Below are 25,585 nucleotides of genomic sequence, written 5' to 3' on the forward strand. Positions count from 1 at the left end.
TGCACTATAATAGGTGTGCGTAATATGGAATTGTGGTCTTGCTGTATGGATGCGTGGTGCGGAGTCCAGGTTGAGTAAAATGCGTTTTTTGTTCTCTTTCATACGTACATTTCTTTTGGAATGCAAACACCCTTTTTGGTTCTTAGCTTAGTTTGTTAGCGTCTCTTTTACGCCCCTTTCGAATCTAGTGTCGCGGACACATTTCACTATTCTATGGCAGAAACTTATGCTCCTTTGTGACCCTGCCTTAAGAGTTGAATGAAATTCTGGGCTTGATAAGTTACACTGCTTTTGATGCTTATTCTAATCCAAGTTTTGCTGAATTTAGAGTTTTTCGGAAACATGTATGGTAACAAGCAAAAGCAAACTCATCGACCAAAGATTCATCCAGCTACTTCAGTCGCTTCCGAAGCTTCCATGCATCGCCAAAAAATCGCGTCGTTAAGGTCGAATTTCCTGGCTCAACCCTCAAATCAACCCAAAGATCCTCTCTTCTCTGGTGGCTCAACATCAATTAACTCCGTTAATCACTCCCTTCCGAGTGATGCGATACTTTCGCGATCGCTGAATCCGAGAGCTCGTGACCCCTACACAAACGCTCTGGTTGGTAATGGTTTCCCTAATCTTCAATCTCGTTTTCTTAATTCGACAATCCAACCTGATTCTTATTCACCTTCTTTGACGGCTAATCCTCCTATGCCGTCGAATGCACCAATTCACCCTCGTGCCTCATACCATCCCCGTCATATTGTCGGGAGAAGTCTTCGTATAAGTCCCAGTAGTAGTACTTTCTTGCAAGTTCATGATCCCATCAAATCTCTCCATGTGGCTAACCTGACGAAATTCAGAACATCCGACACTCAGGCGTCGGCATGGAGCTATTCTTCACCCCACTACACTGATTCTAAATGCCCGACAATCTTATACGAGACGCTAACTAGCGTTCCTGCTCCTGAAGCCGGAATCGTCTCGAGGGATGCAAACACCGCGGCCTCCTATCCTCAGTCAAGCTTCAGTAACTCCATGTTCTACCATCGCGGTGTTATTGAACCCACGGAGCAATTTCAGTCTGTTATTACACTCTCGCCTAGTGAACCGCTGTGTCTTTATGCTGCTAGGCAGGGTGAGTACTGCCTGTCGTGTCAAAGACTGGCGAATTCGGGGACCTCTTCATTTCATCGGTCATCTTCCAGGCACTCGGTGAGTTTTGTTTTTAGATCTTGTAGTTATATTTGTATATCCTTCAATTGTCCCTTGTTTCAGTCTCTTGGAAGTATACACAAACCTTGGTCGTGGACACCTGAGTAGACTGTAAAGGATTTTAAAATGCAGAATATAAGGAAGCTTTACAGAGCTCTGCTCATGATGTAGTGCACGGGATTGAGACCATAGCAAAAGGACGGCGTAGCTTAGGGTTTTTTAGTGAATCTCTTTAGATTGGCCCCCGGACAGGTTCTTTTCTTCATCTCTGGAATTATAATTTGTTTTCTCACTCTTACCACCACTTTTGTGCCCGGGTTATTTTTGAGAACATAATCAGGCATATGATTCTGAGAGCAGATTTTTGTAAACATGCAGAAGGATTGGAGGACTAGTAGCTTTGATCGCATGAGTGGGGCTTATACTGCCTGTGTGTGGGTCGGATCCCAGGAGACCAAAAGGGTCCATTCTATTACGCAGGTCCGTCAGTTGATGTGTATCATCTAGGCTTACGTGATAACTCACACTGTTGCAATGCATGTGTAGTTGAGGCAACTCTCCTTGCGCTAAAACTCTATTCTCTACTCTTTCGAGTGACATGGATTGTGCATTTTGAACTGAGAAAATTGGGAGTAATTTACTCGAAGCGATCTCCTTAATGCTGGCTGAATTAACAGTATTTCTTATCATACACCGACTTCCCAGTATTTTCAAATGCTCTTTTCAATGCTTGGTTTGTTTCTACAGGCGGCGCGTAGCCTCACCCGTGTTTCCATTTAAAGTGTTCTCATACACCACGAATATCTTCGCCCGTCAATCAACAAAATTTAATTTCTTTAGATGAAAAAAGATTCCAGTGAAGATTCCTTTACAACACGTCGCCGGAGACGAAATAAGCTGCACAACTCTCTCCCAACTGGTTATCAATCTGTGAACGACCTAAAGCGTCGTTCCCGACGTCCTACCCTCGCCCCCTCTTCCTCATCGTCATCTTCAAGCTCTTCGTTGAACATCTGTGGTGACAACGCCTATGCGGCCCTCTCCTCTGACGAATTTTGGCCAATTGCGGTGTCGAAACCGCGGGATCGGGTGTGCCGACGAAGTCGTACAAGGTCGCTGAACCCGCGAAGGAGACGAAAGACCCCCGCATCGGACTCTTTGACGGACACCGCTCCCGTTGACGCTGAAGCTGATGGTGACGACGAGGAAGAGGAAGCAAGGGCTGTTGACGCCCTGGCAATGCGTCTTCAACCCATGCTAGCGGAGGGCAGGGCTGCTGAAGTACAGACCATTCTGCTGAAGGCGTTGACTAGACCTGAAACGCGGCAACGGGCGCTGAGTTTGCTGGACTATTTGACCAGTGAGGGTGCCATTTTCGCCCTTCAGAACCGTCAACAGGTATGTTGAACATGAAGGAATCCACATTCAGAATGAGTAAGCTCACTATGATTTAGTAATAAATACGCAAGACAGTTGATATCACTAGACTTTAATCGGTAAATTTGTCTGGAACTTTTTCTTATTCTTATGTCCGCGCCCCCTCATTGACCATAATTGCTAGCCGATTACATTGTGTTGGGACTCTAAATTTACATCTAGAACACTAGGTGTGTTTTAATCCCTTGGAAACGGTTTGTCGGAATGTTTGTTCCTAACCTGAACTGAACCTAGTTATCCTGTGCATAACTTGAGTATTTCATTGTCATTCTCGTCGATTTAAGTACGTAGTACCTTTTTCCTGAGGTTAAGTGGGCTCGTATGTCCATTATCTACCAGTTCCCCATTCGTCTGGTGCTGTTTTGAATGGTGCAACTTTCAAAATTCATTTCCACTACTTAGTACTCTCATTTACCGCCTTTAGCTTCGAATCTCCTGAAGGCCTTTTGTTCATTTTTTTAAATAAAAGGCATATAAGTGCTTAATTGAAAATTCATATTGCAGCTGGACTGTTTATATGACCAGACAGAAGGATTCCACCGACGAAATTCTAGTTGTTTTTTATCCATTCACCACCTGCTCATTGGTGTGGTAGCTTGTTTTTTTTTACGCCCGTTTTCCGCCAGTTTCTCGTAATTGTGCCGCTTTAATAGGAATAGTGTTCGGTTTTTTGCCAGTTCAACCTTCTTGTTTGTTTTCTAGCAAGTCGTGTTCACACATTTGCCGAACTTTGGTTAACACTTTCACCAGCAAAATTCAACTTGTCCGTTGTCCCCTGATGTGGTAGACTGTTGTTACTCTTGTGAACCCGTCAGTTTTCCTACTGCTGTTTTGAAACCTACTGGTCCTCATTAATAAAATTGCCTAAATTTATCATTACTCGCGTGCTTAAGGTAAATATACTGTACTTGCTCGGCGGAGGGCTTGGGTCTTTCAAAGGATGCTATTGCCAGGTCGCTTATCATTTGTTTCACCTGAACTGGACCATCCACTGGCCCAACACATCTAGACCTAAGTACTTTCCCGACGAAATTCAAATTTTTCGTTGATTTTTTGTCTGTTTGATGAAACAGTAGGAGACGGTTATTTTTCACCGCCTTTATGGCCAGTTTTATGCTCAATTTCCCGTTAAATCAAATGAACAAAGTCCCTGTCTGCTTTGTAATTTGTTAGAAGTGCGCAAACTGGCTCACATATTTTCCCTTTGTGGCCCTTGGGAAAAGCAATTATATGGAAGGCGCGGATCTGGGTGGCTTTAAAATGGGTCTTCTCGAAGACTGTGCTAGTTACAAATTCTTCAACGGCTGTTGCAATAGCTTTTACTACCTTTATTGTTACCTTGAGGCGCAGCGCACGCTACTAATTTGGTTATCAGTACCATTGTGGACAGTTGAATCGCTATGAACAAAGCATCTGTAACCAGAACTTTTAATTAACCCTCGTGCGAGATGTCCGGTCGAGGCATGGGTAGGACGTTTGCTACCAACTTCACATGTATGGGACGGTCCGGTTCTTTTGTCAAGGTTCAGCATCACAAATAGATGATAAGTGGTCTTTGCCATCTGACAAATGGTTACACAAAGTCGTCCGGAAATGACGTCATTTTTGATTCTTGAATGGAACCTTAAAAGCTCGACTAAAACGAATATTGCTTTATTCGATTACTTTGTTTCTTAATTTGCAAGATTGTAGATTGATTCTTTGACATTTTCATTACCAGCCTTTCTTGAATTATCATTTCGGGAAATGCCTTGGTTATAGGCATGATAGTGGTTATGGAAAATTGCAACTGTTGCGTGTGTCGGGTTATGAATCTTGTATTGCCGGGTAATGACAGCGTTCGTTACCTCTTTGATCACGCATAAGCCTCATTATTAACACTACACTCAGTTTGCGTTCTACTTTCAAGCAAAAATCTCCTTGATACATCAACCGTCGGCGTCTACGTTGAATTTGGTGACGCTTTTTCTGCTAGCAAAAACAGTAATTTAGTTTGTCTTTTAAATGAAGTCCAGTCACAGATGCATCTGACAGGAACTTCGTAAAAGCAGTTGGTAGCCAGGTTTTGGTCTACTTTGGGGTGTTTAGACATGTTCACACAATTACCGCAAAATTGGACAAATGTAGCAACAACTTATTTTGTTGCTTGAATTGATGAATAGCGCTGAGTGCCACATTTTTTTCGACCCCTCGCATTGGCACATTCTCGAACGATCCGAGGTATGCTATAAGCCAATTCGCTAGAGTACATCTTCCACTCTGAATTGATGCTTTCTCCAATATATTCAAGTTACCGAATGACATCTGACTCTGTACTCTCTGCGATATAAAAGTAGATGAACTGCCCTGCTTTTTTGTTACGGACGCATTCACAATCAGCTTTGCATAGATGTACAGACCCCGATTTTACTGTCTGGGCTCGGCATCACTATTTTGTGTGGCATGTGTTCTTTACTAGTTTCTGATAACTGTAGCCCCATCGGATCGCGTCACAAAGGGGGCAGTAGTTGAATAGGTCATTCCGATGGTGGAAGTGATGGGGTGGTGGTCCATCTTCGCCTTAGGGACCGATCCTGCCAGTTATCGGGATAAATTGGTGCTTGAACGTTGTACTTGAATGTTGTTTTAAATGAACCTAACAAAGAAATTTCCATTTAGCTAATTTCATTTTTACCTCATCACATTTGCTTACTTGTTTCTTTTGTTTTCAGTGTCGTCCCTGGTATGTGTTGTCAATGCACTTTTGTTTACCTGCTTGTTTGGTCGCTTGCATCAAAAGGCTTTCCCCTTGCATTCACTTCGCCATGCATTGCTTTATGCCTTTCCCACTCCCCACTAACCGACCGACAGTGTCTCATGAAATTTTTATGATGCCTCGTCTAACCATATTCGCACTGTGTAACTCATCTAGGAGAAGGCGTATTTTTAAATTTGCCGTCGAATTCAAACTTTTTCGTATTGCTCACTGTTCTCGTGTAGACGTAGTGATGGTCATACTTAACGGAGGTTGTGTTCTCACTGGACAGCTAAGGTCTCCAATAAAATTTTGCCATCACTATTACGACGAAAGGTGTGAACGTGGGCGTCTGTGCACTAATTGTACAATATTCGTGATCATGCGGGCTCTTCAAAGTGATTCATCTGGCCACTTATTCAAGCGTGAGCTGGCGTGAAACATGGAGTCTTACTACGAAGAGCTATTTTGGGTAGGTGGAAACCATTGCAGGCTCGGACTAGGTCTGCCTCTCCTACTATGTGAGCGCTTTATTTGACCTTAGGTGCTCGAACATGATCTCCTATTAAGTTCCAATAGTCATTGCCTCATTCCACTTTATCGAAATTACGAAATTTCCTTAATGTGTCAGCGGACCTTCGGTAACTTAAAGTTACTCATTACCTCTTGATCCACTTCTCGCTTGCTTGATGGGGAGCTGCCTGTGAGTTAAGCAAGGAACAAGAAAGATTATGACTTGTTAGAGTTGCACTTCTGTGTTATTGCTTTACTAAGCTGAGGGAAGTAGCCTCGACGCACAAAACTAGGATATCCTGATTTTATTTATTAACTAGCTATTTCTTTTACTAATCGAATTTTCCTCCATGTTTTCTGCCTTATCACAGCGCTTGCTTTGGCCCCACTAAACTGCACTAGCTACCTACCGCACCGGAAGAGCTTAATTTTGCATTTGACATCCCCACAGGAGCTAACATAATCTCATACTTGATTTTAATGCCCATTACTCCATCCTGGTAGACTCGAACCATGAGTTTTCTTATTTTAACAATAGCCTCGACTCCTTTGTTTAATTTAGTAACTATTAAAACCTCATCCACTTCTTTTCAACGTATGCACAAACAGATTTCCCCGTAAGTCATTAATTCTCGGTCAGTTTTTTTTTCACATGACCTTCGTTTAGTGGTGTCGAAGCAGACTGGTAAATCTCCGCTCTGCTGGAATTGAATGCTATCTCAGAGTAGTTTCTAGTGTTCAGTGCTCCATCCTTTTTCGATTATCTCAACTTTGGCTTCACTCCTTTACCTGTTAGCCTTTCGTTTATTTGACATGTAATCGTATGAGTTTAGCAAATAAAAAAAGATCGTGAACCATTCAAACTGTCGCATCACGTGGTATTTCCCCAGTGAGCTGTTTTACTTATCCACCGTATCGCATAAAACTGATGTCTCCTTCTCTACCCTGGGAGAATCGACCCTGACCTCGAAGTATTTTATCTCGGTCATTAATCCATCCCATTTGGTTTGATATACGATTTATTTTTTTTTAATTTGGTCGTCTTGTTTGAGATTTTGCTTAACCTCACCTACGGCCTGCTTTAATCCTCCTTTGTTTACTTAATCTCTACCCGTTTTTTTTGCGTTTCGCAACTATTTATGGTATTCGTTGCCCACTAAACATACTGCACTGCTTGCTATCTCCCTTCTGAACCACGCATAAAACATTAAAACAATCCGACCATTCCCTAGGACCAAGCCTCCCGCAAAAGTGATACCTCTCAAAACGATGCCATCACTGCCACCACTAGCGAAGTGAGCAGCGATCTCTCACAGACCTTCGCTTCCCGACTAAAATTGGCCGGTGCTGTGGCGACCAACGACAGTGGAGACGAGGAAGACGATGACGACGACGAGAAGTCGAGTGAGGTCTTCGGCAATGCCTCGACAACGTCTCCTCCGGGTGATGCTAAGGCATCGAGCACCACGACCACCACTGCTGCTGATGCTGCAACATCCACTGTTGTTCGGGTGATACTACCACCTGGAGGTCTGGTTGAACCCCCACCCCCTCGACTCTCGATGCCCCCGCCCAAGCCACTTCCTCCGCCTACATCTCGTTCTGCTGTTGTACCGGCGGCTGAGGAACTTGCTCGCATTGATGGTCATGTTCTCAAGGTGAAGTCCTTTGAATTGGCTTTTATTTCGTTTGATTATAATGTTTCGATGCCTTTCTTATTTCCTCTTCCATGTGTTTTAATTCAATGTGAATTTTTTCCGATTTCATAACTTGGCATAGTGATTGTTTTATCTTTACCTCATTTTTGTTTAAACGTCTCCAGAATTTCGATGCAGTTTACTTTCTTAAAATGCAATCTTAAAGGAGCTTACCTGTTCAGTGATTCCTAATCGGTCTCATATATTAGTAAAACAAGATAGTTTTTTAGGAGAAGCAGCAGATTACCGTCAATTCTGCAGTGTTTTCCAAAGTATTTGCCTTTGTTGCTTCCTGACCAACTTAAAGATTGGACATTACAACAGTAATCAGTCTGTCAGGCAATCAAGAGGGTTCGTTTGATTTTAGACAGCTTGCTGCAATAATTTATTGTAGCCTGCAGGGATTTGTATATACGTATATGAGCAGATGAATCGAAGGGATTCAATTCGCTCCGAAGCTGTGACTGCAGAAACTCCCTATAAAACTTGCATGGCAGTAGAGGAACGCTCTGACGATCAGAAATGTTTTCAGTTAAACACTTTGATCCTGTTAATAAACGTCCCAGAGATATGGATACGCTTCTCTCAGTAAAACTCCCCATTCTTAATCATGAAAGATGAAGGATTGTGTGTAGCACTGGATACGCTAAGATGCTGGGAGATTAGCATTTGGAGACTAACCAGTAATATTTTATTTGAATGTAATGAATAATTTACTTCGAAAGGGGCAAGTTGGGGTCATTACTGAGCAAATGAGTCCCAAATGTCAGGTCTTGACCGTTGGTAATAAACTTCAAAGAATATTCACCCTTTGCTTCTCGCTTCTTTGCCTAGTTTTATAAAAGAATCTCACCGGTTAGGCTTGTTGTTAATTGCTTTACTGAACTGCCTGTTCCCTCCTAGATGTTAAATGTGAACCCACTTCTCATAACGGACCTGGTCTCCCAGTTAACGAAGGATAGCAGTTCTGATGTCGTAATTGTTCGGTAGGTCAATGGCCGTTTTAATCGTTTATTCTCGAGTGTTCACCTTCGCTATGTAACCTTATTGTATAGTTGTGCCGAATAGACACTAAAACACGCTTTTAAAGTGAGGTTGGAAGCAATTCTGATAAATGGCAGCAAATAACAAAAGCTCGTAAGTGATGTGTTTTCTCTCTAGACGACTGTTTCGATGGGTGACGGCGAAGAACTTTGAACTGATCGAGTACGACCCCTCCGCACCGAGCGATTCCTTTGTAGGTATGCTCCGCAACGTTCAGATGGGTTCCCTGTCTAGGAATGAACTCTTTCATGAACTTTGTCGGTACGTCCGTCCATCGATGTCTCTACGTCCGTGCTTTCATGACTTAATAATGTATATGCATTTATTATTGTGTCCAGCTTTGCTGGGATCTACTGTCAGTACATATCGGGTTACTCCAAGGGCGCCGGCTATCGACCGGGTATGTCGCTTAAACAGGGTTCCCTCTTTCGCAACACTTGGTTGGCTGTCTATGCAGCAGGTGGCTGGCGATTTGTCAACTGCAATTGGGCTGCTCGTTATGCCACCTTAACATGGAACTCCTTCTCCCCTGAGTGTAAGTCCTTCCATCCCTGTCAGCAATGAATTGTCCGTCTTTTTATTTCGGCAGCTGCAGAGACGGCCCCCAAATGCGACGACTTTTACTTCTTTACCGACCCCGAGCAGCACATTTTTGAGCACTGGCCGGATAATAAGGTGTGGCAGCTGCTTCACGCCAAGCCAATATCTCAGGCCCGATTCGTTTCCCTGCCTGTCCTCAAATCGGCCTTCTTTAATGCGGGGCTTTCGCTCAAAAAGCCCTATTCTCAGCGCATTGTCACCAAGAATGGTCAGGTAGGTTGGGCTGGAAAAGCTTGTTGATGTTATTGGCTTTGGGATGCCGCTTTTTCGTACCTTTCATGTTATAGTTTTATAGCTTACTTTTGATTTTGAAAATCCGACTCATAATAACGCAGTAACCCCAGTTTTTGAAGCTTTTGTCTTTTGCTGAGGAAAACCTGATCCTTATCGCCTTTTTGCGCAGCTAAAATTTCGCAGTCGTGTTTCTTACGGCAGACATCCCAGTCAAACCGGAAGTTTTAGTTTACCAAAGAAACTGAGAGGTGTGTTTTCGATGCATTCCTCTCCTATATGTGTACGCTTATTCCAGGTTTAAAATAGTGCCCTTAAAGCTGCAATGTAGAAGGACCGATCAGGATGCTCAACTTATTACTAGAATAGGCTTAATCTGTTTCTAGTGCTTGCTCTGGTGCGTGGTTACCGTTCCTCTTACTATCCCAGGTTAGTATCAAACTTCGAATGCCCTACTTCGTTGGCATCTCCTGCAGCCTGGAGAACTTTGCTGATGGCAACTTTCTCAAGGGTCTCTGCCTGATCGAAGTACTCACAAAACCCCCAAATATGGTTCGTATCCAATGCGCGCCTTCACAACCGGGTCGGTATTACCTCAACATCTACGTCTTGCCTGACTGGCGGCAGGAGGATGTTCGGGAGTTGGCTTGCTCGTTTCAGGCAAGTCTGCACTTTGGCGCCTAAATCGGCCTTGACGACACTACACTCCGTGGTAGATCGGTAGCAGGCTCATTAGTCACCGCTCATAGATGTTGAAGGACTAGTGGCATGCGTATCGCATACCTCCTCCCCTTTCCTGAAGCTAAACCTTGGATCTATATCCTTCTTCATTTCTCCTCTTCTCCTCATCGTCTTCGTGATTTCAATTCTGTCAGGCGTGATCCTTCTGCATTACTAGCGAACATGCAGAGCCTTAGTTTGATGGAGTTCTTAAAAGTTGACGAACTTTTAACATTCCCCTTTAAGTCACTGTAAGTTTGTTCACTAGTAGCGAGTTCTTTTGCAGCGTTACAAGTCATACGGTTCTGAAGATGCGAGGCACCCTAATAAGTTCGTATGGCTTCGTGGGTAAGCCACGACCATCAACATCATTATCCATTATATTTCTGGAGGGTGGGAAAATCTTGAAAGTTTGTTTCGCTTCGAAAACCAAACCCATTTTTCTCTGCTTCTATTAAAGCTTTACTTCCGATTTGTCTAACCTATCGGGCATGTGGTTGTTTGGGGTCAAGAGGAGGCGGAACTGCATTGTCACTCCTTTGAGTGATTCATTACCGTAGTCAAATGGTTCACTTTCAACCGTTTCTGGACTGTGGGTTCTGCTACCGTATCTTCTCCAAATAATGCAAAAAACTTGCCGAGAAGCCTCTGCAGCTTTGAAACCGACCTAAACACAGCCCGTGAAACCATCTCGAACCACATCCACTAGCTTCAGTTGGCATTTGATGATATGGGGTTCAAAGGTGCTAGAAAAGTGATGCAGAGGACAAGAAGGTAGAGTTGTAAACAGCCATTGCGACGAGCTGTATCGAAAAGCGCACGAACTTTTGCTGGTTGCCTGGCAACTTCATTATAGATGCAGTGAGGGTCTGCGAAGCTTGTAGCCAAATTGAAAAAGGCTGAAGTAGCTCGGGTAGTCAACTGTTGCGTTGAGCGCTCCTTGGACTTGACTCAATTCACTACAGATAAATATTAAGGCCTTGCTTGGCTTCCTGGCTCATTGTAAGTTAAGCATTTGTTGCCACACACTATGTTGAGCTGATTTGCACTCTTGTTTTCTGTAGCATTTGAACAAATCTGCTTTATTACCCGTTTTCCTCCTGCTTTTGGCAATGTTTTTGGTACTTATAAACCTTGATATTGTCCTTGGGACGTATTTAATGTGATGAGCGGTATGCTATAGCATGCTATGTGGGCTTTGAGATGAAGTAGCTCTTGTTTTTTCGAATAGCTTGAGCAGGCTGTGTTCTTGAAGCCCACAATTTCTGTACCACGGTTTTTGCCCTACAGAATGCTGTTAAGGGTTTTTACGGACCAGTTTGTGATGCTTGTTCGAGGATTAGCAGCACGTTCGTTATGCTCATGTTCTTTTTGCTTGGTTTACCAGTTTTCACAACTCTTTACCCGATCATTTTTTTGTTTCTGAATCCCACGGGTCGTGCCAAGTGTCAATGACGTTAAACAGCGCTTACACTAGCTTCATTAGGTGATACGCCAGATTTGGCAATGTTCATTAAGGTATTGAGTTCCCCACCATTCTTTGCTGCTGTTGCGACTTCCCGTTAATGTAGCGTATTTCCCTTGCGAATTTACACCAAGCTCACTTAAATGCCTTCCCTCTTCTTTCCTATTAAATGCGGTTTAGCCATAATCGAGTTTGGCCTACACTAATCTCTGGATTAGTTAATTCGTCGAGTCAAAACCCTTGTGACCGTGCCATTTTGGCTACCGCTTGAACTTTTCCCTTCACCACTAAATCCCCAAAAAGAGCGCCTAATTCTAAGGCTCCAGGAGAACTTTTATGCGTAGATTCGCAACAGGTTGCTGATCAAATAAGTGTTTATTCTGGGGTTTCTGTTTCGTTTTTTTGATCTTATCTCTGCTTCAGTAAAGGTGTTGAGACCAAGCTTGCTTATCCTTCTTAAGCCTTCCGAACAAATCAGTGGTATATTCATTGGAGTTCTGAGTCACTTTTGATGCATCTGAGAGGTGAGCATCTTTTTCTCAAAATGGTTACGAAATTGCAAAACATTTGTGAAATGGTATGGTGGTTTTGTTGATGGTGCAAGAAATTGTTTGCGTTTTGTCTGGACTCCTCCTACGCTTGTGCACAGGTAGGGAACGCCTTTTTTTTCCAGTTTTGCTTCCTTCCAGCCATTTCAACTGGCTCTTTAAGCAATGAGGTGCGTTCATATTTGAGGCTTTTTATGTGGTTGCCTGACACTGTCATTGTTGACACACTTTTGCTACTTTGACGTCTGCGCATTCTCTTTCTGTTTCGCCCGTAACATAAGGTTAATTTGTTGAAAGAAGTATATTGTTAGTCTAGGAGGGCGTTGTGGGGCTTTATTATTCGCGTACGGAACGGCTGCCAGGCTGGTAGGATAGGTGGCATGCGCATAGATTTGAATAGCAGGAGGTGACAAGGGCCCGAGAAGTAGCTTACACAGTCTCTTTCCCCGTATGAGCGTTGTCATAGCACAGTATAACATAAATTATAGGCAAATGTAAAAAAAGAACTAAATTGTGTAAACTCGTTTGTCCTTGTTCTACTGAGGACTGGACACAATTAGCTTTTTCGCTTAAGATGTTCAGTTAAATACACCCTTTAAAGTAGCATCTCTGGGTGACACCCTACTCTTACTCCTTTTTTGCTTGTTATCAAATTACCCGTAGTTTTTATGTCGTAAAAAGGCATCACTTTGTATCGTGACTACGTAAGGCAATCCATTTTTTCAGTTCCTTTTTACAGTAAAAGCACATTTAGAAACCTTGTGATATTTTTGTTCTGCAAATAATCACCGATGCAGTGCATTTTTCTTTCCCAACGAGAAACAGGCTTGTTACTTCCGCTTTGCAAAAAGCTTTTTCCGTTGGAAGCAATGCAACTTGCATGATCGTTTAGGGGTGCAGCGATTCCTCAAATGCTTGGTGTAGAGCCAGTGAGGTGTTTGTTCGCGTAGCTAACATTGCCGTACACATCCTGTTCTTCATCACAAACCAGCCGGACTATAAGCAATCCTTTTTCAATGTTTCATTTCTGTAAGGCGGAAGAAGTAAGGAACACCAAACTACGGACAGCTTTTGGAACTTATTGTTGTCCGGAGCACATTTACTTAATACCTTCCACGGCCTTTCTTTTCCACCTGAGGTGGGTATAAAAATTACCGAAAGCTTTTCACAAAACGATGGCAAAATATCCTAGTTCTTCGGGTTTTTCTGAACCCGATACATCAGTCTTTGAATAATTTGTCACCTAAAGAAATGTTATTCATCCAAACCACTTCTAGGTGGTGTGCTATGTCACTGCGCAGTGAATTTGCTGTGAAATTTTTGGATTTTTGGAATGGTGTTAAGCGTGGTTTGTAAAGCAGCCAATCTTGGATCTCATGTAAGATTGTGGAGGGTATCGACAGACCAACTCCTGTCTATTACCGCCATGAGCTACATAAAAAACTGCATTATTTTACGCTATTTTTTTTATAACCCCAATTTCGAGTCTTTCAATTCTGGCCTTGCCTTTATGTTGCTTCCAAAAGTAGGTGAATTTTAAGCCTTTCTTTTCTTATGAGCCTTTGGGGACTTAATCATCACCATGTGTCTCTTGTCATTTTGGTTTGCAATCTATCATGCCTGTTGTTGTTAGGCTCCCGGGGTCGCCGACAGGATGTTAATACCGAACCCAAGTCGGGAAGTAGCCTGGTTATACGCAAACAGAAGAGCGTACTTAATCATACAGGAAAAACTGTTATAATTCTGTTACAGAGTAGCGCTTTGAAATTATCTTCGCTATCATTTTGTTTCTGCTCAGGTTCAGTGTTGCGAATTCAACTACTCCCGTTTGGTAGTCATGGGACGGCTGCCGGAGGTTGGTTTCCTGGGTCGGACCCCGGCTGCTCAACATTTCGGTGTCTCGTTGCTCAGAAGCAACAGCAACCGGCCTTACATCCTTCACACCTCCTCTGATCCTCTCAAGATACCCTTCTTCATCTCTTCTGGCTTGCGGGTGAGTCCGCAAAGATTGTTCACGTTGAAACGGAAGTTTTGGGTTTACAAAAGGTGGTGGAGAACGGATTTTAAGCAGGAGAAATGGGTTTATTTTACATTATGACCCTCCCCCACATTAATGCACTTATCATACTATTTAATACGCTCAGAATTTTGGCATAGAAACCACCCTAAATGACGAAATCTAATAGTCTGCATAAACCGGCCTTCTCATATTACAAATCTTCGTGAATCATTGTACTGTTTTCATCGTTATCACAGAAAAATTAGTCTCTAGTGCAATTTGGACGCACGACAGGTGGTTATGCACCAATTAGGCGTCCAGTTCGAGGCGTCCTACTCTCTGCATTGGATGTTTACAGAAATGACTAATTCCCCTAAGGTGGAAAGACAGGGGGAAAAGCAATTGACAAACGGGCAGGCAGGCAGATGTTTACCTCCCGGTCACACCATCAACGTTTTGTGCTGTGCTTGAAGTCGTTTGTGTAGACGAGTGGATAGTGGGGATTTGAGGTTTGACGTCTTCGTCTCCATTGGCACTCATAACCATTGGGGGCTAGTACTTTGATGATAGTGTATGCACTGGTCAACGACAGTTTGAGGTGGATATTACGTATCTTAGGGAGGTGGACTTGGTGTTTCTTACTATGTGCAGTAGTATCACGGCAGCATGCATTGGATTAATGTAAGCGTAAAATCAGAAGTACTTATTTGATTTGAACACTTTCTCTCTATCCCTGTTTGCTCACTAAGCTAATGTGTGTTTGTTTCTTTCGTCCAGTTGTGCCACCAACTTAAGTCCTTTGACCGTCCGGGTCACCGGATGACTGACTGTGACAACTACGCCCTTCTTCAAATGCGCTCCTCGACAAGCTTCGACTCAACACCTGCCATCACCACCTCGGCTACCACTGTGCTTAGTAGCACTTTGGGCTATTCAAGTGCAAATGCGCACTACCATCTGCGCCTGCCTGTTAATGCCTTCTACTACCTTACTGTATACGCTGCCTATGAGGACATTGGGACCATATCCACAGAGGCTAGCGATCATCTGGAGTGTGTCTACCGAATTCTTGTGGATGCACGAAGACCCACTGTGTCCAGTGGCTCAGGGTCTGTGCCTGCTTTCCCCAGACAAACGTACTGGTAACTCAAAGCTGCTTCTATATGCAAAATGTCTTCATTTAGTTGAGAAATGTTCAGCCTAGTGGAATAAGCCGAGTAATTGTATTCTTTTACTTGTCTATCAGTTGGTCCTAGGCTATGGATGCTTTGGAGTGTGTAAAACAATATATTGATACGAGCTTTCTTTTAAAAGGTGGGTGGGAGCCCGTCTGCTGGAGCCCACTCGTCTCAGTTTAGAGGTGAACAAGCGCCACCTCTTTCGCCTTGATGTGCCCATCAAGTATGCCTCTGTGGCCGTGGTAATCAACGCCTCAGAGTGGCACTTCCTCAAGTCTTCTCCCACCTCCTCTTCCTCCTCGGGCTGCGCGCGATGGTCGGGCAAGGTGGTGCCGCTAGTCACGGGCGAGTTGGCCGTCTACGCGTCCACCACGAAGGAGAGTGCTGCTTCCACCACAGAGTCTGCAGAAGGCGTACCCTACGTAAAACTCCTCGAGTATACCCTCTTCCAGTCCGCGCTGCAACAACCATCGCCAACCCCACAGCAACAATCTCAACAGCAGCCTTCACCGGGTTGCTGACACATCCCTTTGCCTTCGCGTTATCCAATCTCACTGGCTCGCCTCCTTGGTGCTTTGTTTCTTCTTGTTTCCTTCTCCTTACCGCGAAATATATGCTTGGTTTTGTCGTAGATGAGTCTTTTTTAACTAGAGTCTGTTTGCGCTTTTTCTAATCAGCGTGTTTTCCCCTCATTTTAGGCATGGAGTTCAAAATAAATGAGGAGTTTGCGAAACACTATAACAAATACCGTCAAAAGGAGGAATTCCAGAAACTGAAGTCTCGCTATGGTGATGTCAAACTCTTCAACGCCAAGAAAAAGACCGCCAATGGAGCAGAAAATGATGAAACTGACGATGATTCCTCGTCTTCTTCCTCTAGTGAGTCAGACTCCGAATGGGAGGCGCAAGAGCACGAAGACTTTTTGCGACTCTACGATGCCCTCTGTCGTGATGATCCAGCTTTGAATGACGAGGAAAAGGTGTGGTTCCGGGAGAAACCCGAAAGCTTAGAAAAACAGGCGAAGGAGAAGGACCAACCGGTATTACTTAAGGATCACGCGCGTAATCTCTTGCTCTCGGAGGAGAAGGACTCGAACAACAAAACGGAAAGTGGCTTTACCAAGAAACTACATGCTACAGATGCGCAAGCACAGAAGGAAGACTTTTTGGCGTAAGTTCTTTTGAAGACTTTGCGAGGCATAAAAGCCTCAAAGTAGGTTTATTGTGAACATGGATGGGATGGAAGACTGATAGTCTAAGTGGAGTGAGGATATCTCATTGTTGTTTAAACCTTCTTTTCTTAGAGAAACTGAGAGGCTCTTTAATGAAAGTAACGAAGAGGAGGAGATCTTCTCCAAGAAAGCATTAGATTCTCAAGTTGATGAGCCAAAAAAACCACCTATCGTGAGTCATGACTTAATCCTCTTTATTCGTTCATCATTCTGTTTTGCCACCTTCAAGCATGTAATTTTTGCTTTAGGACACTTCTCACTTCACGTTCCAAGTGCCAGAAGAGGATGCGGAGTTTCTTCGCGACTACCTCGTGAATAGACGCTGGAGGTCTACTGAAAAGAAGGCTGTTAAGAAGACACCGGAACCCAGTGTTGACGTAATGGCGGAGGTGATTCTTGCTGCAAAGCCACAAAAAGTTGTCGGTACTGATGAGCCCTTGTTGACAGGGCCAGAAGAATTGGAAGCAGATGATGAGTTCCTCGTCAAAGCTCGAAGATTTGAGAATGCATGGAATAATAATGACGAGGAACTGGTGCGTTTCACGGCAGCATAATCGTGCTTTCTTTGCTTCAAGTTATATTCATTTTTTCCCTATCTTATAGACAAAAGAATATCCCCAAACTTCAGCTACTCGCTACCGATTTGAAGAAGACGATAAGGAATTTGTAAGGGCTTCTCTATCCTCTTTATTTAAGCTAAGGTTGTGTTTTTCGGTATTCACAAAGTGATTCTCCCCTAGATTAAAACCTACCCGCGTAAAATAGAGACCACCCTGCGTCAGACCTCAAAGGGCATGACCCGAGCGGAGAAGCGAAAAGCTCGAGCCGAACGCAAGGCGGCGGAAAAGGCAGCTAAAATGGCGGACGTGGCGAGACTCAAGAGGCTGAAGATGGCCGAGTTTGCGGAGAAGCTGGAGCGTATACGCAAGACGTGCGGCGATGGAGTCGCTGTTGATGCATCAATGGCGGTGGACGTTGGAGAAAATGGAGACGTGCCTGTGAATGAGGTATGTCATTTTTAATTATGCAGATGTTTTTTTTTCGTGACTTTATAGTATGATTTGTATTTAAAAAAACTAGATTTTTCATCTTCAGTTAAGCTTTTGTCTGTAGAAGAGCTGCAAGTTTAGTTGGCATGTAAACTGGCAGGTCGGCGATTGGAGAGGGCTTGTGTATGCTAAATATTCAACGCTGTGCTAATTTTTTTTATAGAATAAGCACTGATATAAGAAGTAACATGGATTGGTATCACATCCCCAGATCGTAATTGCAAACCACCGATCATAGTGTTAGTGGTTTCGTTTTTTATCTTAACCGGTGTTTATCACTGGCCATCATTGTACAAAATACGAGATTGGGGTGGTTGCCAAAAGTTGGCATGGATTCGATAGTGTTTTGGCTTGGTATACACCCAGAAAAAAGTAGGAATATACTTATTTCCGGGTGAGTTTGGTAATCTCGTCATCAATGCAACTTCAGGAGCATCCCTAAAGACGCCATAAAGTGCACAAATCTGAGAGTAGCTTTATTATAAATGTGTAGGAAGGTGAGGCTAAAAGCATGGCTTCGTGGGAGACTAAAAAGACCTGAGCAGCCGTATACACACTTAAAGCAAGTATTCTGTGATCAGCTCCTTAAGGACTCCTAGTTGCTTAAATATTTCCTCGCTTCACTTATTGGTCCTGATGTAGAGCGCAAGATTTGGGTGAACGTCGAAAAAGGGAGTTAATTCTGACATATTTTTTGCAAATGCCTTCTCTCCGTGATGTTTTGACGTAGTTTTCGGGCAGTGACTTCAAGGTTGGTCTTCCTGAGTTATTTTTGATGACGTCACGGGGCGTCAAAGCCTGCAAATGCCCGGACAGAACATGTATTTGTAACGTAGAGAAGGGCTAAGGGGCAAATTGCATGGCTCGGAGGCCAGTCCGTCCGGTGGAGGTACATTGCTGGACCACCTAAGTAGCCCCTACACCAAAACCGAGATTTAAACAATTAAAGTATTACACAGCCCCTCTCCTCTTTTGAGCGTCGTCTCCGGTGCTTACCTTGATCAACCTCCAGCATAAGCCATCACGGTGTAATTGGTGCTGTAAGGGAAACCCCTACGAGCCAGTCGTGCATATCATATCGAATTTCCACGCAACTGAAACGATACTTGACCGCAACCTCACTGATCACTCTTTGCAATTCTAGTGGATCTGGAGTTTTGTCCTGTATGTGAACTGGATTCGGGGACGGGAAGCGTGATGACCATCACATGTGTCCGCTACTAGTCGTAGGAACACTGGCCTAGCTGCAGAGCCACGTAACAAGAGACGGGGTTTAACGTAGTTCCGTGGGTTTTGGGTTTCGCGTTCATTCCTCCTTGCCACTGTTTTTTTCACTTGGGTGCTGTCCAGCCATATCCATCTTGATTCTATCCAGCTAGTGGAGAAGGAAGAAGGCATCGAGTGTTCACATAATCGTCATCTTCATAGAGGACCGGTAGACAGGCCTGTATAAAACTTTTCCAAATGGTTCACAATCAGCTATTGTCGCTTCAGTTGTTAACGGCTTTCCTACAGAAAACGAGACTGCGGTATTTACCGAAGGTAGACGTTATTTTCAGGCCTTCTGTTATGAGTCGTCACAGCTTTTCCTTCCACGGCATATGCGCTTCTTCTGCCCTACTAAGGCTAATTCCTCAGCAGTAGAAGTTAGGATAGGTCTTTTAACATCGGTTTTGCCTTACATTGCCAATAATATAGCCCCCGATACTTCCCTGAAGACGAAAGAGAGCATGCCACTTGGGCCGATTACATATATCCGCCTTACGGTAGGCCTGAGAGGCTACTGGCATAGTTTGGAGGCGAAGGTACAGTTGCAGATAAACTGAGTGGCCCCTTTACCAAAACCGGGAGTTATACAAACAGCCAGTGTAGCAGTCAAACCGTGGACGATTGAATAGATCCATGTCGGTAAGAATGCAACGCAAGTATTCATCAGAATGGCGATCGACTTTCGTAGGAACGCCAGCATTAAAGCAACGTAACGGGTGTCGTATCGCCAGATCATTATATGAAGTTACTGTTTTATTTACTAATATTATAAATAATTCCTTAAAGGACATCTCCGTTTACTAAAACCACCCTTCGGGTCGACTCGATCTCAATGGCTCCTCTGTTGAAAGCCTTTGCAGATCTGTTTATTCACACGTAATCCGTGAAATTGAGCCTGCCTTTTTTTGGTATTGAGTCAGTCAGCACTACCAGCAGTGTTGTGTTTGCGTTTATCTCAGTAACATTAAAGGGCGTTCAAGTCTGGATACAGCTGTATTACAAGTGAGGTTAGAGACCACTATCCTAGCTTCACAGCACTGATGTGATAGTCGGATCACAAGTGACTCAAGAAGTCGGCTTGTGTATTCTCAAACTCAAATCAAACCTATATGTTGGTAATGAATCGGTATCAACGTTTATGTGTTCATCCGACACATTGAGGGCTTCTTTTTTATCACCACCCTCATAACTTCCACTGGTGCTACTACTCTCCGTTACGTGTAGGTGACTAAAGACGTGATCGATTCTCTGGACAATGACTGGGACCCCGAGGCACACGATCGTCTGGTTGCCAAGCTCTTCGGTAGCACTTACTATGGTGCTGAGACAACTGACGATGGTCTGGATGAGGCACCAAAATTTGAGTCGGATGACGAGGACAATCGATTTGGACTCGACGCTGGTGATTATGATGGCTATCTTCCGAGGCAGGTGAGGTGACTTTCAAATTCAACTAACTGTTAGCTTTCCCTATTGAAATTTGCTGTTGTCTGAATTCATGCCTTTAAATTGCATCAAACCCGCTCATTGTAATTGGAAAATTCGTCTGAAGCGAAATTGTGTGTTTGACGATCATGTTTGATTTTTCATGGGCTCAAACAACTGGCAAATGTTTTTTTCCGGTGAACATTTAATGCCGCATTTTACAACCGACTTCTTTTCAATAGCACAGATCTGTCGATCATAATGAGGAGGGCGCTGCTAGAGAATTCCCTGAAAAGCAGAAGAAAGAAGGAACCAACGAGGAAGTGGAAACATCAGCCCTGGCCAGAGCTGCGAAGGAGCTGGAGGCGATTCTGGCTCCAAGAAAACGCGGAAAAAAGGCACAGGGACGATCACTTCTTCGAAGTGCTCTAGATCGACAAAAGCCAATGTTTGATCCCAAGCTCTATCCCGACTTTGAAAAGTACTTCAACGAGTTCTACCAGTTGGACTGCGAGGACATCATCAATGGCTCAGGTCCGGGCGACGATGTGCACTGTCGCTTCAAGTACCGCCAAGTGAAGCCCAACGACTTCGGGCTGAGTGTGGAGGAGATTCTCGACGCAGATGAGAAGGAGTTGAATCGTTGGGTTTCTGTCAAAACCATGAGCGCCTATCGGTCAGTTTAGTTATTCTCATTTGAATGGCAGTCAAGTCAAACTGGAACTAGAGTTGTCAGCTATTTCTTTTGATACAGTCATATAAGTAGCAAATGTGTCCTATTACTACTTTTACTAGCCGTCGTGCATGTCGTTGTTCAGTTCACGCACCCCCAATTCAGGTGGTGGGCAACAGCGGTAGCTAGTGCGTGCATCCAACAACATGTGGTGATGAGCCAATCTTAATGTGAACTCGAGCCTGCCGAGATCTCCTTGCATCTACTGACGACTTCAGACTCAGTAATTGTATGCCCACCACTCAACTATGACATCTGGACATGGCCATGGGTCACAGCAGTCATTTATGTGAATATTCAACTCAACGTAGGCCGCTTGGTCGTCGGCTGGAGGTTCCAACCATCTTGATAGACTTTCCTATGCCAAGGCTTTGAAATTGTCTGGAGTACAAATTTAGCATTCTGTATTCTCATTAGACTTCACTCTTTTGTGAACACAATGTTCCCAATTTGATCTGAACAGTCGTTGTTATCCCTAAAAGTGTTGAGCACTTTTAAGTGACTAACATTGACGCATTTTTATTGTTATTTATTACAGAACAGAGGAGGAGGAAGAACGTGATTTGCGAAAATACCACTCCTCAAAGATGCTACGAAAGAAGGCTTCCCTTATTCCCTCTCTTGTGAATAAGCAACCCGGTCAGGATGGTGGTACGATAAAACAAACGGAAGGAGAGAAGGCGAAATCGGCGGATGATAAAGGGAAACAACTCTCAAAGTGAGTGACAGTGTTTTATTTTTCTACTTTACTACAGCGTTTTTCTCTATTTTCGATGTTTACTGGCTTTCTTTCCTTGGACTTGTGTCTCACAGAGAAAAATTTGGCTTGTAAGAAGTTTGTCAAAGTTTCACCTATTCTTTTTTTAAGTCTAAATTTCACCGGAATACTCATTGTTTTATTCTAGTATGATAATTTTTTAAAGAAATCGGTGATTTTTTGAGGTACGTGCTATTTAAATTACCCACTTCATTGCTCAAAAGCTTTGGCGTTCATTCATACGTCCTGCTGAGTTCTTGTAAGGCTTTTCCTGTTTTCCCGTCCCAGTAACTGAAATAATTACTTAGTGCGTACTATTCAGGTCACCTTACTGGACTGTAACCTCCTGAATAAATTATTTTGATTGAAAAGCGATTTATTAGTTAATTCTTAATCAAAGATGTATCCCTTTATCGAAAAATACCAGAATAGTGGTTTTCACCAACTTTGATCTCATCAGACTAAACCATGGTCGAAATTCATTGGAACCTAATTCGTAAGAACGTACTCGAAACACAAGAATCCAATTGTAGCGTCCTGAGTTTCCTTGAAGGTGCGAGAAGAATGTATGTTGAGGGCTGCTGGCATTGCCTGGCGGCCGGTCCACCCGGTGAGGTGCTGTGGTGGAACACCTAAGTGATCCCTTCACCAAAGCCGGGAGTTAAACAAGCAAACGATGTATTACCCAGCCCCCCTCCTTCTGAGCATCTGATCCGACGCTTCCCTCCCGTGTCAGCCATCATGACATGATCAGTGTTGTAAGGGAAGCACCTTCGAGCCAACTGCACCAGTCATCGAACTTTTATGCAACTGAGGAGATACTTGACCGCAATGTCACTGATCTCTCTAGGCAATTTTACTAGATCTAAAGGTTCTTTCGGTATGGGAACTGTATTGGGAAGGGGGGAATGCGCTGGTCATCACGCATGTCTGTCACTAGTATCATCGGCCTAAAAGGAGTCAACAAAGGGCGGGATCTAACGTAGTTCCGTGGGTGTAGGTTTTCGTTTTTATTCCTCCCTGCCACTTTGTTTTCACTTCATTGCTACGCAGGCATATCCGTCAGGGTTTTAGTCAGCTAGTAGAGAGGTGGAGGAGGTATCGCGTGTTCACTTCATTGACGCCTTCACACGGAAGCAGCAGACAGCTCCCTAAGGAACTTTTTTAGATAATTACCTTTCATGGCTAGTATCCATTTAGTTGTTAGCAGATCTTCTGCAGACCACAGGATTGAGGTAGTTGTCGAAGGTAGACTTTAGGCAGTCGTCACTGATTCTCCCACTCACAGCATTCGCGCTTCTTCCACCCCGCTAAGGTTTACCACCCAGCGATAGATCGAGTTCGCTTTTCGCTGCCACCAATACTGCACCCCAAGACATCCGTGAGGATGAAAAGCGGCACTGGCTTGGCCGGAAGCCCAGCCCACCTGGTAAAGGTATAATGGCGCAGCACCTAAGTGACCCCTTTACCAAAACCGAGAGTTGCACAAACAACCATTGCATTACGATTTCTTCTTGATTCACTTTCCCATTGGCATTTTGAAATCCCTTTTAAACTATCATTATCTCATCCCTACTTGTTCTTTTTTTCAAAAAACCATGTTTTTCGGAGGATTTTAGATTAACGGACCCTTCTATTTCCATCTATTTTCACAAGTACTTGTCAGAGTTATGGATTAAAATGTTTATGCAGGCAAACCAAATTGTTTCAAATTGTTTTCAATGGTAAAAGTTAAATTACTGTTTACTCGTCCAGACAATCGTCATTGTTTGCTAAAACGCCTTTTCCAAAAGCAGGAAAATTATTCTCAGCCATCTCCGATTCTGCTATCCCGCCTTGAACTCTTCTGGCTGTCTAAACTACTTGCAATGCAATTTTCCGTGACATGGAAGGACGATCATCATTACTTCGAAAAATGTGGTCAGGGGACCCTAGTCCGGACGAGACCGAGGTTAAGGCAGTCGCATCTCGTGGCATAAGGCTTCCTCACATTTAGGTTTCATAATGGCACGAAATAAAATGTCTTATACTGTCTTGTAAACGTAAAAAGATGACTTTATCTCAACTGACACACTAACCCTGGGTGTTTCCAAGACAGTGTATCCCCCACACCCACGAGGAGATGGATCGCAACTGTGATTGGTTGGCCTTCAACTAGCGATACATGGCGAACAATTGCTTCTTGCATTCCACTGCACTCAAACTATCCGTAGACTTCTGGTAGTTGACATGCTGCACGCCTTAGAAATGTACGTTGTAGTGAATGGACCAATTTCACCAGCAATATGTGAAAGGCTTTGAGATATAAAACCTTTTTTTCTGCTCCCACGTCTGTCGGTCAGCGGTCTTTTCCTATCAGAATGTTAGCTTACTTGAAAGAAATAGAGGGCAATAAATTGATGGTCTTTGAGGTTTATCACCACTTGTTAGTGATTGGCATGTGAATTGCATTTGTTCAGCACTGCCAACGTCCTCACCTGATTTGTATTTCTTTCGTATCACACAAGCTGTAAATTGCTGAAGGTTCGTAGATACTTTATCCTCTGGCTCGCATTTCCTAACCCATTTCACAGTGGTACTCTCATAGCTACCGAACTTTCTCCAAATGTCTGTAACCTGGAATAAAGCAGGAAAAGTAATCACTTTGTCCAACCCGGGCAACCTCTGTACGACCATCATATCTATCTGTAATCGCTGAAATTTTCCTTACAAGGTATCTTTGAAACATGTCTCTTCATCGTGCCTATAACTTAATCACTAAGACTCATTCTTGACCGTTCTCGTGCTTATGGGTTTTCAGCACCGGACACACGCCGTGTCCGACGCAATCGCTTCAGACTTCACCGTTGTAGAGCATGCCAGATATCGAATGTCTCCTTATGACTAGCATCTCTTCTCTTCTGTATTTACCATCAGGCACTTTCAAAACTTCCAGATCCGTACCACATGCAGGTGTTGAATGTTGGATTGCCTTGGAGGCGATAAATGAAATCATTATAATTAATGCTGTTTAAAATTTGCTATCCGTCGAATTGATGAGTACCGTAAATTTTACGGCAAATTACCGTATTTTTTGCACCTCAGGAAAGCCTTGAAACGCCTTCGGAAGAAGCAACGCAAAGCAGAACTCCTCTCCGCGGTGGCTGCAGCTGAGGGCACCATCAAACAGGCTGATGATAAACCCACGTTGAATAATGCCACCAAACTTGTTGAAGAGAAGGCGAAGGAGTCTCGTCCAACGAAAAAGCGAAAGCTCAAATCTAATGCGCCAGCCGAGAAGAAGCCGAAGAAACCGCATCATCAAAGGCCGCCCTCGAAGAAGCCAAAACTCTCGGACGATCGTTTGAGAGCGGCCGGCATTGACCCCAAACAGTACAAATACATGACCTTTAATAGGAAGAAGTAGAGATTGTTCATCTGTACAGTAATTTGTGTATTTTATAACCAAAGGGATTTGATACAATCATTGTTTCATAACTTATTCCCGTTGAATCGTCCAGGAAACTTTGTGATTTATAGGTGATGGGGAAGTTTACTGTCCTTGGAGAAAAAAATTGTGAATTTTTTTGTTGTATCCAAATGTCTACTGCCCGGTGGTTCTAATTACTAACTAGAATTCCGAAGTGCTTGAATTGTGGTAGCGCAGTACCCACTTCAAGCATCTTGACTTCGATTCAGCGGAACCGACTGGTCTTTCAGTCCTTCTGGGTGCTTAACTAAATCCATCAGGTAATAAAAAAAATTTGTCCTGTGTT

At 43.7% G+C, this 25,585-nt stretch overlaps 2 protein-coding genes across 2 annotated transcripts; both read left to right on the forward strand. All coding sequences in view use genetic code 11, as the record gives it.

Moving 5' to 3' along the window:
- Nucleotides 1-342: 342 nt before the first annotated feature.
- On the forward strand, nucleotides 343-10,140 carry EGR_07659 (Kyphoscoliosis peptidase; the record flags this gene model as incomplete). The annotated part of the gene is made up of 8 exons (XM_024496908.1): nucleotides 343-1,200; nucleotides 2,041-2,598; nucleotides 7,117-7,542; nucleotides 8,485-8,567; nucleotides 8,743-8,886; nucleotides 8,964-9,160; nucleotides 9,215-9,438; nucleotides 9,886-10,140. 8 exons carry the CDS (start codon nucleotides 343-345, stop codon nucleotides 10,138-10,140), a joined length of 2,745 nt encoding a protein of 914 aa, XP_024348690.1.
- A 3,336-nt stretch (nucleotides 10,141-13,476) lies between these two features.
- Nucleotides 13,477-25,236, forward strand: EGR_07660 (hypothetical protein; the record flags this gene model as incomplete). The annotated part of the gene is made up of 14 exons (XM_024496909.1): nucleotides 13,477-13,537; nucleotides 13,823-13,899; nucleotides 13,988-14,182; nucleotides 14,966-15,297; nucleotides 15,503-15,879; nucleotides 16,065-16,536; nucleotides 16,670-16,769; nucleotides 16,846-17,130; nucleotides 17,201-17,263; nucleotides 17,338-17,604; nucleotides 20,140-20,346; nucleotides 20,583-21,016; nucleotides 21,612-21,791; nucleotides 24,915-25,236. 14 exons carry the CDS (start codon nucleotides 13,477-13,479, stop codon nucleotides 25,234-25,236), a joined length of 3,372 nt encoding a protein of 1,123 aa, XP_024348691.1.
- Nucleotides 25,237-25,585: the final 349 nt, after the last annotated feature.

Source organism: Echinococcus granulosus (assembly GCF_000524195.1).
Source record: "Echinococcus granulosus chromosome Unknown EG_S00083, whole genome shotgun sequence".
Classification (NCBI taxonomy): Eukaryota; Metazoa; Platyhelminthes; class Cestoda; order Cyclophyllidea; family Taeniidae; genus Echinococcus; species Echinococcus granulosus.